Source organism: Convolutriloba macropyga, chromosome 8, assembly GCF_964194025.1.
Source record: "Convolutriloba macropyga chromosome 8, txConMacr16.3, whole genome shotgun sequence".
NCBI classification, from domain to species: domain Eukaryota; kingdom Metazoa; phylum Xenacoelomorpha; order Acoela; family Convolutidae; genus Convolutriloba; species Convolutriloba macropyga.
The window spans coordinates 3,002,470-3,016,357 of NC_134475.1; the positions used below are offsets into that span (position 1 = coordinate 3,002,470).

The 13,888-nt window shown below is 35.0% G+C and overlaps 1 protein-coding gene across 1 annotated transcript in view; it reads right to left on the reverse strand.

The window, feature by feature from the left end:
- Nucleotides 1-1,077: 1,077 nt before the first annotated feature.
- LOC142343873 (gamma-interferon-inducible lysosomal thiol reductase-like) overlaps nucleotides 1,078-13,888 on the reverse strand; it is a 34,928-nt gene continuing 22,117 nt past the window's right edge. The window contains exons 4-5 of the mRNA XM_075395247.1: nucleotides 13,412-13,666; nucleotides 1,078-1,214 (exon numbers count right to left, since the gene is read on the reverse strand). Coding sequence (XP_075251362.1) covers nucleotides 1,107-1,214; nucleotides 13,412-13,666 — 363 coding nt within the window. The 3' untranslated portion in view covers nucleotides 1,078-1,106. The remainder of the gene's footprint in view (nucleotides 1,215-13,411; nucleotides 13,667-13,888) is intronic.

Genomic DNA, 13,888 nt, shown 5'->3' on the forward strand with positions numbered 1-13,888 from the left:
TATACTCAATTTTTCGGACATTGGCCACGTAAATTACCGAGCAGATTTAATTACTTAATGTAGGGAACAAAACTATTTTTGTAAATCGTTTCTAAAAGCGCAGTTTCCTCATATATTCACCCTTTTCGACTCTCTTACAAATATTGCGGTGTCTCCAACGTAAAGTAATCTGCTATTTCAATTGAGACTTGAGCAAAATTTACTCAAACTAATAGCGTTCCTTAAAATCTGAAAAAGATTGAACAAACTTAACATAACGTTTTGTGTATAACATGATTTGAGAACTGAAAAACTGGCAGTCTGTTCTGTTCAAATAAAATTGCAAATATAAATTAGAATCATTGTTTGTTTCCTTAGTCAAGTTGAGCCGTAATTAATAGAGTTTTCTGCAAGCGTGATACATAAAGTGATTTTTCATAGTTTTGAGACCTTTATTGAGTGAATTTTCATATGTTTGTCAACGCATTGTTCGCGGGATGTCACATTGAAAATTTTCCACACACAAAATTTTTACGGAATGAAGTAATGTACGAGAAAATAACAAAATACGATAGTTTTTGTGTCAAATCACCAGATATGCATTGACAATTTTTGCTGTTACAAACCCGATTTTTCATGTAAATTCTCATATATAATCAAACAATAAAACATGGTTCTTAACATGAAAATTTAGTTCCTCACGAGGAAAATAATGTGAACTTTTATTAAAAAATGACCTGATTTTACGTTTGAAATTTGCAAAAGTTTTATGTGAAGTAGCCCGAAAAATTTGGTGAGCTTTTAGATAGAAAATTGGTTGCTTTTACAATGAAAAAATTTACCTCAAAACTCATAAGAGTCGCATAAAAACTCGTGATGGCCAACCCGAGAAAATTGTGGATTTCTACACGAGAAATTACGTCATTGAAATTTTCTGACGTCATATAAGAAATTATGACGTCATATTGAAAGTATGTCGTGATATAAGAAACTTGATGTCAGGGAATCAAATTGTAGCACTATGGGTGTTTCAATGCAGCAATTCCAATATGAAGAGCCGCAGAAGCAAATAGATCGGCGAGATTTTGAAAAGTTTGGCTTGGACATGACTAGATTGTCACATTTTCTTATGAATTGTGCTGTTTGATACGTACTGGATCGACTGATTTGCAGACTGTTTTGATGAAGACAGCCTCGCTTTGGAGAAGGAGATCATTTATTGCAACCCCACTGTCCTGAAATCATAAACCCTAATTTGATCATTCAAACATGAAACAAACTTGAAATAAAAGAAATGACATTGCTTCATGTTTCAAGTATTAAGAGTAGGAGCTTCAAGTATTTTTTGATTGTTTCAACAATCATAGATTCCTATTAATGGCGAATTGTGCTTGACTTTTGGGTCGTCAAAAAATTGCCCTGATTAAAATCTTTATTCAACATAACTAATGAAAAGACCATAATCCAGACTACTTCTGATTATGAAAGGACATGGGCAGGCCGACATCACCTGTGAAGCAAGTTTTGGTTTGCTCACAAATTTGACTCAAAATGGATGTGCTTGAAGTCATGGCCATTCAAAACTACCAAAACTTAAATAGCCGAAAAAATATTACGATCAATCCACGCCTGCATTGTAGTTGCAATCCTTTTAATATATTTTAGGGTTAAGAACATTAAACCAGCCAGCCCGACTTTGTTGTTGCAGCAATTGCGTCAGATCAATTTTTTTGCGGAATAATATAAAGTTATTATCCTTGTAACGGTCGCGAAAGACAAACTCCAACCCTGAAACAGTTCTCTGAAAACCTGTAGTGTCTCAGAGAATACATGAACCCCGACATTTGCGGAGTTTTTCACATTCCTGAAGTCCTTATGATTATATTCACGATTATAAACCATTCAAATATACAAAACATAGTCAGTATTTCTTCTAAACTAATTTATCAACATTTCTCCAAAAACCACTTATCGTTATTTCATAAAAGCCATTACCAAGCTATTTATTATACAAAAATCATAAGTTTTTCTATGGCTGCGGTTAAAGCATAGAACCAAAGGCGAGCAAACACTTCAAAATTTTGTAAACTCTTTCTTTTCAAAAATACATAATGAAGACAAAGTTCTTGTTTTATTATACAATTTTGAAATGGAACCAGAACCAGGAATTGAAGGCCAAGGCTCCAAAAGTTTCCCAATGTTTTTGTAAGTAAGGGTGATTTGTATACTAAAAAGCTTTTGAACAGAACCGTTTCTAGTTTCAAATAACTTGACTTTTCTATGTTAAAATATCTGATATCGGTTGAGATAATTAAATTGTTTAAACAACTTTAAAATATTTTGTCAAAAAGGCATTCATATTCAATTTTTCTTACCGTAAAAGGGTTAAGGGCATAGGTCTGAAAACAAATCTGCCTAGGCAACATTAGTCTTCACAAATCGGGCTGAGCATCCAGAGCATTGCAGTGTAAATCCGGAGACTATATATAGTCTTTTTTAAACTTGTAAAGATGTTGTTCATGTCAACATCTACACTGATCAGTCTTTTTAAAGAAAAATCGTAGTTCTGAATTTATCCTGATTTTGATCTGTTCATAACTACTAGCATGCAATTACATGCCTAATTAACATTACTATATAATTCTTGTCAGCTTGACGCTATTCTGCATTAAACTTGATTCAATTATGAGTGTCAACCAAAAATACAATGTTTTAAAACTATTTCACCACTCAGCGCTGAGTGTGCATCACACCACAGGCATATTCACACCATGCTACGTCACAGCACAAGCATATTCACATTAAGCTACATAAAACCGTCCCCATCCCAAAGGCTCCGTGTCAGTTTTCAATATCAGTATCAGCAGCAATTGGCAGTGTGTATTTAGCTGTTAACTGGTAACGTGTCTTTTCAAATTACATTTGCATTACATCATTTTCAAATATTTCACTGAACCGTTTTTTAATGCGAAATTACTCCAAACACTCTGAAGAGTTGTTCTGGTTTTTTCTGTACATAATGACCTACTCTTTGGATGTATATAACCTATTTCAGTACTGGTTCAACAAGTTAATATTGAAATAAGCATGTTCAGTACTGAAACTATCTGGGTGGTAAGCCCGGGAAGTATCATTTGAAATAAAAACCGAGGAGAATATGATTGCTAGCATTCCCACATAGCTGAAATCTCATCATTTTGTTATAGGAAAATCCTATTATGTCTTCAAAGAACATTTTGTACATCTAACAGTTTTCGAGTGTCTGTTAGCTTTTTAGCGAAGAAAAAAAATATTTTACATACTCAACTCATACAATTTATGAAATAAAGCTAAAATATAAATTTCTGTTTCTTCTAATCTCCGAGAAGAATTTTTTCACAGGGATCTAAAAGATCACTAAAAACAAAACTGAAACCTACAGAAACAAACTTTTGAACAAAATAAAATTGAATAGATAATAAGGGATATGGAAGAGAATCTATCATTTGCGGAATTCTCTCAGCTGTGGAAAAAATTTTGCTTTCTTTTTCTGGTCTTCCAAATATTCATTGTATTTATTGCACAGGGCTGTATGATGCCAAGATTTTCAGCCGTATCAATGAAAATGCATCCATCGTCGCCAATTGTTTGTTTCTTTAAAAAAAAACTTTTCAACATTTCACGCATTGCCTATTACTTCTCCTTGTCCGTTGTTCTCTGAGATGTTTTTCGCTCTGTTGGCAAGCGTTTGCTTTTTGTTTTTTCGTTTTCTCTGAAAATCATAATAAGATGCTTCAACGATTGAATGTCAGTCAATTGAGGTCGAAATCAATGAAAACTTAAATTTTGATGAAAGTTGCTTCGTTATTTTTTTCTTTTCTTTAAATGAGTGTTTTTGTCTAAATTTTCTCATAACCGATTCCCATATGGGAAAAAAACCCCGGTTGGAACTAAAAAGTGACCTTAGTTATCATCTGTTATTTAAAATTATTCGTTTTTTTTATAAATCTGTGTTTGCTTCAGTATGAGTTTTGATACATCCTTCTTGAAAGCCCACGGAAAAATTTTCTGTTGACACTTTAAAACGCAACACATAATCGATCAGAAAATGGATTTCAAATTGTTCTGAAGTGTTTCTGCTCGTTGAAAACCTGATGAATTAAAAAACTGGAAATTATAGACCAGAAAAAATCGTCATAACTTGCAAATTAGTTTTTCAAATCTATCAGGAGGGAAGATCTAAAGTTCTCAAAATTTTAATGCCTAATAACTGCCTCATATTGTTTTTTTTAACACGAGATAATCAACCAAAAAATGTCACATATGTATAATAATAGTTTTGTTTTCGTTAACAACGTTGCGTTGCTAGAAAATACAGAATAAAATTTCCATTCTATCGTTAAATAGCTTATACACAGCAAAACAACACTTCAAAACTGTTTGGAGTATTCAAGTTTATTTTTTCTCTCAACATCAGCTCTGCGTTCCCACCGAAACCAAATATGAACTCAAAATTGAAATTCTTACTATTGTAAAGTCAAAATATCTTTACAGATCCGACTAACAAGTAGGCATTTTGTTTTTTTGTTTTAAAGGAGGACGAAGGGGAAAAATGGCTGGGACTGGGTTTTGGTGAGGGGTATCCGAAGTGTTTTGCGTTGGGGGTCGGGCAGGGGTTGGTAGAGTTCTTTTCGGGAGGGGGTGGGTGGTGGAGAGCAGGGGTTATTTGCAGGGCGCGTTAGGAGCAGACGGTCGTGTAGTTTGGGTGAGGTGAGGGAATGAAGTTTGAGTGCGTTGAGAGAGTTAATGTGAGTGTGGGGGGTCAAAAGTCAGAGGCCATAATCTACACTACTTCTGATTATGAAAGTAACGGGCAGGCCAAAATCAATAATGAAGCCGATTTTGGTTTGCTCACAAATTTGACTCAAATTGGATGTGCTTAAAGTCATGGCCATACAAAATTACAAAAACTTAAATAAACAAAAAAATATTACGATCAATCCACGCCTGCACTTGTAGTTGCAATCCTTTTACTATATTTTAGGATTAAGAACATTAAACCAGCCAGCCCGACTTTGTTGTCGCACCAATTGCGTCAAATCATTTTTTTGTGGAATAATATAAAGTAATTAACCTTGTAACGGTCACGAAAAACTAATTCCAACGCTGAAAAAGTTTGCTGAAAACTTGTAGTGTCTCGAATAAAACATGAACTCCGGGAATATTTGAGGATTTTTTAACATTCCTGAAGTCTTTATGATTAAACTCAAGATTATAAACAATTCAAATAAACAAAAGATAGTCAGTGCTTCTTCTAAACCATTTAATCAACATTCCTCCAAAAACCACTTATCGGTATTTCATAAAAGCCCTTACCAAGCTATTTATTATACAAAAAAAATCATAAGTTTTTCTATGGCTGCGATTAAAGCTTAGAACCAAAAGTGAGCAAATATTTCAAATTTTTTAAAACTCTTTCTTCTCAAAAAGACATAAATTTCGCAAAATTCTTGTTTTATTATAAAATTTTGAAATGAAACCAAAACCGGGAACTGATAGCGAGGTCTCCAAAAGTTGCCCAAGTTTTTTGTAAGTAAGGGTGATTTGTATACTAAAAAGCATTTGAACAGAACCGTTTCTAGTTTCAAATAACTTGAATTTTCAATGTTAAAATATCTGATATCGGATGAGATAATTAAATTGTTTAAACAAGTTTAAAATATTTTGTCAAAAAGGCAATCATATTCAATTTTTCATACACTGAAAAGGTTAAGGGCATAGGTCTGAAAACAAAGCTGCCTAGAAAACATTAGTCTTCATAAATCGGACTGAGCATCCAGAGCAATGCAGTACAGACCCAGTGTAAATCCGGAGACTATATATAGTCTTTTTAAACCTTTACAGATGTTGTTCATGTCAAAAATCTACACTGATCAGTCTTTTTTAAAGAAAAATTGAAGTTCTGATTTTATCCTGATTTTGATCTGTTCATAACTACTAGCATACAATTATATGCCTAATTAACTTTACTATATAATTCTTGTCAGCTTGAAACCATTCTGCATTAAACTTGTTTCAATTATGAGTGTCAACCAAAAATACAATGTTATAAAACTATCTCACCACTCAGCGCTGAGTGTGCATCACACCACAGGCATATTCACACCATGCTACGTCACAGCACAAGCGTATTCACATTGTGTTACATAAAACCGTCCGCATCCCAAAGGCTCTGTGTCAGTTTTCAGTATCAGTATCAGCAGCAGTTGGCAGTGTGTATGTAGCTGTTAACTGGTAACGTGTCTTTTCAAATTGCATTACGTCATTTTCAAATATTTCACTGTACCGTTTTTTTAATGCGAAACTACTACTCTGAACACTCTGAAGAGTTGCTCTGGTTTTTTCTGTACATAAAGACTACAATTTTGATGTATATAAGCAATTTGAGTACTGGTTCAACAAGTTAATATTGAAACACCCAGGTTCAGTACTGAAACAATCTGGAGGGTAAGCCCGGGAAGTATCATTTGAAAAAAGAACCGAGGGTGATATGATTGCTAGCTTTCTCACTCAGCTGAAACCTCATCTTTTTGCTTTGGGAGATTCCTATTATGTTCTCAAAGAATATTTTGTACATCTAACAGTTTTCGAGTGTCTGTTAGCTTTTTGGAGAAGAAAATAATTATTTTACATACTCAACTCATACAATTTACCAAAAAATGCTAAAACAAAAATTTCTATTTCTTCTAATCTCCGAGAAGAATTTTTTCACAGGGATCTAAAAGATTACTCAAAATTAAACCGAAACCTCCAGAAACAAACCATTGAACCAAAAAAATTGAATAGATAAAAAGGGATATGGAAGAGAATCTATCATTTGCGGAATTCTCTCAGCTGTGGAAAAAATTTTGCTTCCTTCTTCTGGTCTTCCAAATATTCACTATATTTATCACCCATGGCTGTATGATGCCAAGATTTTCAGCCGTATCAATGAAAATGCATCCATCGTCGCCAACATTTCACAGAATGCCTATTACTTCTCCTTGTCCGTTGTTCTCTGAGAAGATTTTTGCTTTGTTGGCAAGCTTTTGCCTTTTGTTTTTTCGTTTTCTCTGAAAATCATAAGAAGATGCTTCAACGATTGAATGTCAGTCAATTGAGGTCGAAACTTAAATTTTGATGAAAGTTGCTTCGTTATTTTTTTCTTTTCTTTAAATGAGTGTTTTTATCTAATTTTTCTCATAACCGATTCCCATATGTGAAAAATACCGGTTGGTACTAAAAAGTGACCTTAGTTATCATCTGTTGTTTAAAATTATTCGTTTCTTTTATAAATCTGTGTTTGCTTCAGTATGAGTTTTGATACATCCTTCTTAAAAGCCTACGGAAAAATTTTCTGTTGAACACTTTAAAAAGCAACACATAATCGATCAGAAAATGCATTTCCAATTGTTTTGAAGTGTTTCTGCTTGTTGAAAACCTGATGAATTAAAAAACTGGAAATGATAGACCAGAAAAAATCGTCATAACTTTCAAATTAGTTTTTCAAATCTATGAGGAGGGAAGATCTAAAGTTCTCAAAATTTTACCGAAACCAAATATGAACTCAAAATTGAAATTCTTACTATTGTAAAGTCAAAATATCTTTACAGATCCGACTAACATTTGATTTGACTAATTGCGTTTCACCAACAAGTAGGCAATTTGTTATTTTTTTTTTGTTTTAAAGGAGGACGAAGGGGGAAAAATGGCTGGGACTGGGTTTTGGTGAGGGGTATCCAAAATGTTTTGCGTTGGGGGTGGGGCAGGATTTGGCAGAGTTCTTTTCTGGACGGTGGTGGTGAGCAGGGGTTAATTGCAGGGCGAGTTAGGAGCAGACGGTCGTGTAGTTTGGGTGAGGTGGGGGAATGAGATTTGAGTGCGTTAAGGGAGTTTTTTTTGGTGGGTGTCCAAAGTCAGAGGCCATAATCTAGACTAGTTCTGATTATGAATGTAACGGACAGGCAGAAATCACCAATGAAGCAGATTTTGGTTTGCTCACAAATTTGACTCAAAATGGATGTGCTTGAAGTCATGGCCATTCAAAACTACCAAAACTTAAATAGCCGAAAAAATATTACGATCAATCCACGCCTGCATTGTAGTTGCAATCCTTTTAATATATTTTAGGGTTAAGAACATTAAACCAGCCAGCCCGACTTTGTTGTTGCAGCAATTGCGTCAGATCAATTTTTTTGCGGAATAATATAAAGTTATTAGCCTTGTAACGGTCGCGAAAGACAAACTCCAACCCTGAAACAGTTCTCTGAAAACCTGTAGTGTCTCGGAGAATACATGAACCCCGACATTTGCGGAGTTTTTCACATTCCTGAAGTCCTTATGATTATATTCACGATTATAAACCATTCAAATATACAAAACATAGTCAGTATTTCTTCTAAACTAATTTATCAACATTTCTCCAAAAACCACTTATCGTTATTTCATAAAAGCCATTACCAAGCTATTTATTATACAAAAATCATAAGTTTTTCTATGGCTGCGGTTAAAGCATAGAACCAAAGGCGAGCAAAGACTTCAAAATTTTGTAAACTCTTTCTTTTCAAAAATACATAATTAAGACAAAGTTCTTGTTTTATTATACAATTTTGAAATGGAACCAGAACCAGGAATTGAAGGCGAAGGCTCCAAAAGCTTCCCAATTTCTTTGTAGGTAAGGGTGATTTGTATACTGAAAAGCTTTTGAACAGAACCTTTTCTAGTTTCTAATAACTTGACTTTTCTATGTTAAAATATCTGATATCGGATGAGATAAAAAATTGTTAAAACAACTTTAAAATAATTTGTCAAATTGGAAATCATATTCAATTTTTCTTACCGTAAAAAGTTTAAGGGCGTAGGTTTGAAAACAAAGCTGCCTATGCGACAGTAGTATTCACAGTGCTTTGTCTTCAAAACCCGGGCTGAGCATCCAGACTATTGCAATTTTGACCCTGTGTAAATCCAGAGACCGTATATTGATTTTTTACACTTGTACAGATTCTGTTCATGTCAAAACCTACACTAAGCACTCTTTTCAGAAAAAAAAATTACTTTTTGTTTTTATCCTGATTTTGATCTGTTCATAACTAATACCATGCAATTATCACAATTATCAGCCTAAATTTAAAAATTGAATAACTCTTGTCAGCCTGAAATCATTTCGTTTTAAAACCGTTTCAGCTCTGATTGCTAGCCTAAAATATACTGTTTTTACCCAAATTCAGTACTCAGCGCTGATTGTGCATAACACTCCAGGCATATTCACATTATATCACATCACACCACAAGCATATTCACAACTTGCTAATCAAACCAAACGCATTCCAATTAATTCGTGTCAGTGTCCAGTATCAGTATCAGCAGCAGTTTGCAGTGTGTATGGAGCTGTTGTGTACTATAAAATTACTCTCAAGAGTCTGAATAGTTGTTTGGGTCTTTTCTGTACATAATGATCTATTGTTTAATGTAAATAAGCTGTTTCAGTACTGGTTTAACAAATTATTGTTGAAATACGCATGTTCAGTACTGAAGCAATCTGGGCGGTAATTCCAGGAAGTAGCATTTGATTTGAGAACCGGAGAGAACATGATGGTTAGCATTCCAACATAGCTGAAAACTAATCCTTCTGTTATAGGAAATGGCTTTTAAGTTTTCAAAGTATATTTTGTACATCTAACAGTTTTCGTATATCTGTTAGCTCTTTAGCGTAGAAACAAATTTTTTTACACAACGCTAATACAAATAACGCTAAAACAATAATTTCTATTTCTTCTCCAATCTCCAAGAATTCTTTACAGGGATCTTCAAGATCATTCAAAACTATACCGAAACCTCCGGAAACAAACTTTAAAAAAATCGAATAGACGACTAGGGATATCATCGAGAAACATACACATAAATTTGTGTATGTTTCTCGATGTGTTTTGATTCAACCTTCTTGAACGCCTACGGAAAATTTTTGGTGGAGCACTTCAAATCGCAACACATAGTCGTTCAGCAAAATGGATTTCAAATTGTTTGAAAGTGTTTTTCCTGGTTGAAAAACGTATGAAATGAAAAATCTGGAAAAGATAAACCACAAAACGTTATCAAAAACTTTTAAATTAGTTTTTCGAATCTACGAGGAGGAAAGACCTAAAGTTCTCAAAAATTCCTTGCCTAATGATTGCCTCTCATTGTTATTTCTTATCACGGGATAATCAACCAAAAATGTCACATATGTGGATTGGTGCGCAGGGGGTTAATTGCAGGGGAGTCAGGGGCAGAGGGTCGTGGATTTTGGGTGAGGTGGGAAATGAGGGTTGAGTGCGGTGAGAGTGTGTGTATTTGTGTTTGTGTGTATGTATGTGTGTGTGTGTGTGTGTGTGTGTGGGAGGGGGGTCAAACGATTATAAACCATTCAAATATACAAAAGATAGTCAGTATTTCTTCTAAACTAATTTATCAACATTCCTCCATGAACCACTTATCGTTATTTCACAAAAACCATTACCAAGCTATTTATTATACAAAAAAAAGTTTTTCTATGGCTGCGGTTAAAGCATAGAACCAAAGGCGAGCGAAGACTTCAAAATTTTGTACACTCATTCTTTTCAAAAATGCATAATTAAAACAAAGTTCTTGTTTTATTATACAATTTTGAAATGGAACCAGAAGCAGGAATTGAAGGCGAAGGCTCCAAAAGCTTCCCAATTTTTTGTAGGTAAGGTAGGTAAGGGTGATTTGTATACTAAAAAGCTTTTGGACAGAACAGTTTCTAGTTTCAAATAACTTGTCTTTTCTATGTTAAAATATCTGATATCGGATGAGATAATAAAATTGTTTAAACAACTTTAAAATAATTTGTCAAAGGCAATCATATTCATTTTTTCTTACCGTAAAAAGGTTAAGGGCGTAGGTCTGAAAACAAAGCTGCCTAGGCAACAGTAGTATTCACAGTGCTTTGTCTTCAAAACCCGGGCTGGGCATCCAGACTATTGCAATTTTGACCCAGTGTAAATCCGGAGACCGTATATTGACTTTTTACATTTGTACAGATTCTGTTCGTGTCAAAACCTACACTAAGCACTCTTTTCAGAAAAAAAAGTACTTTTTGTTTTTATCCTGACTTTGATCTGTTCATAACTAATACCATGCAATTATCAGCCTAAATTTAAAAATTGAATAACTCTTGTCAGCCTGAAATCATTTCGTTTTAAAACCGTTTCAGCTGTGATTGCTAGCCTAAAATATACTGTTTTAACCAAATTCAGCACTCAGCGCTGATTGTGCACAACACCCCAGGCATATTCACAATATACCACATCACACCACAAGCATATTCACAACTTGCTAATCAAACCAAACGCAACCCAATTAATCCGTGTCAGCGTCCAGTATCAGTGTCAGCAGCAGTTTGCAGTGTGTATGGAGCTGTTGTTTACTATAAAATTACTCTCAAGAGTCTGAATAGTTGTTTGGGTCTTGTCTGTACATAATGATCTATTGTTTTATGTAAATAAGCTGTTTCAGTACTGGTTTTAGCAAGGTATTGTTGAAATACGCATGTTCAGTACTGAAATAATCTGGGCGGCAATTCCCGGAAGTAGCATTTGGTTTGAGAACCGAAGAGAACATGATTGTTAGCATTCCAACATAGTTGAAAACTAATCCTTCTGTTATAGGAAATGGCTTTAAAGTTTTCTAAGTATATTTTGTACATCTAACAGTTTTCGTATATCTGTTAGCTCTTTAGCGTAGAAAAAAATTATTTCACTCAACGCTAATTCAAATAACGCTAAAACAATAATTTCTATTTCTTCTCCAATCTCCAAGAAATTTTTACAGGGATCTTCAAGATCGTTCAAAACTATACCGAAACCTCCGGAAACAAACTGTAAAAAAAATCGAATAGACGATTAAAGATATGGAAGAAAATCTATCAGCTGAGGAACTCTGTCAGCTGGGGAAGAGAGTTTGCTTCGTTCTTATGGTCCTCCAAAAAATCATTATAATTATTGCCCAGGGCTGTATGATGGCAAGATTTTCAGCCGTATCAATGAAAATGCAGCCGTCGTCGCCACTTAAATTGTTTCTTTAAAAAAACGTTTAAACATTTCATGCAATGCCTATTTCTTCTCCTTGTCCATTATTCTCTGAGAAGCTTCATTGCTCTGTTGGCAAGCTTTTGGTTTTATCGCTGGTTTTCTCTGAAAATCATAAGAAGCTGCTTCAGCGATTGGATAACAGTTGAGTCGAAATTGATGAAAATTTCTTTAATATTTTATTTTCGATAAATAAGTGTTTTCTATCTGATTTTTCAGTTAATCGATTTCCATGCTGGAAAAAAATCGGTTGGTACTAACAAACGACGTTATTTGTTATCGAATATCCAAAATTGTTCATTTATAATGTAAATTTGTGTATGTTTCTCGATGTGTTTTGATTCAACCTTCTTGAACGCCTACGGAAAATTTTTGGTGGAGCACTTCAAATCGCAACACATAGTCGTTCAGCAAAATGGATTTCAAATTGTTTGAAAGTGTTTTTCCTGGTTGAAAAACGTATGAAATGAAAAATCTGGAAAAGATAAACCACAAAACGTTATCAAAAACTTTTAAATTAGTTTTTCGAATCTATGAGGAGGAAAGACCTAAAGTTCTCAAAAATTCCTTGCCTAATAATTGCCTCTCATTGTTATTTTTTATTACGGGATAACCAACCAAAAATGTCACATATGTGGAGTGGTGGGCAGGGGGTTAATTGCAGGGGAGTCAGGGGCAGAGGGTCGTGCAGTTTGGGTGAGGTGGGGGAATGAGGGTTGAGTGCGGTGAGAGTGTGTGTATTTGTGTGTGTGTATGTTTTCCTTAAAATGATATGGATATTAATAAGGATACATATCTTTGCGTCATATAGCCGTCTATATCCAAATTAAAAAGTGGCTCATCTATAATATAGAGCTGCAACGTCCAATGGACAGACTTTGGTTTGACCATAAGTCATTGGACTAGGGGGTGAGGTGAAAAAAATACAAGTAGAGTTTTAAGGGGTATCGTTGGTGAGGTGTGTAAATACACGGCTGTGCCATATTTTAATGGTGGGTAAATACACGCCCTGGGCCAGCCATATTTTATGTTTTCCTAATTCGAGTTATTTCAATAGTAATTCCGTTATTTCAATACTTCAAATCATTCGCGCGTTATGTCGAGTCATAAGCGGAAAGTTTCGGAAATTGACGCCTTAAATTCTACTCATACTATCGCAGTTTCGAACAACAGCTGGCTCGAAAGTTTATGTTGCTCGGTAAAAAAACCTCGCCTTTGAATTTTTAGTCCAGCGTACCCCCCCCCCCCCCCCGCCGTATTCGGTCAAAAAATTCTGCACCATTAACGAGCACAGACCCAGATCTGGACCTGGAATTGCAATCACTCACCCCGTTCAAGCTCAGACTCGGAGTTCCACGATAGTGTGGATTGGCCGCAGTTAAGTTCTTCATCTCCATAAGGGCAGCCTCCCCATCTTTCCCACTCATGCACTTCACAATCTCATCATAGTCCACATTCGCATACTCTGCGCAGAATCTCCAAGAGAGAAAGGGCGAGTCAGTGACGTCAGTGTATCCCATCACACACAAGTTGAGTTCCATTTTTCGATAGTAGGAGAAATTTTCGTCCTTCAAGGCACACGCCTGTAACAGTCCAGTTGGTCTAACGCCAGTCGACGAATTGCTCTACTCTAGACCTGTACTTATGAAACGACTTTGTTCGAAATAAGTTTTTTTGTTATAAAAATAAGCTCTTGCTCGGCCCAAGAAAAGATCATGCTTGGCCCTCACTGGCTACGAAAGGACTTTAGTTCGACTTCAACTGTAAAGCTGGATTGATCCCCCTAGACTTTTAATGTCCAGACT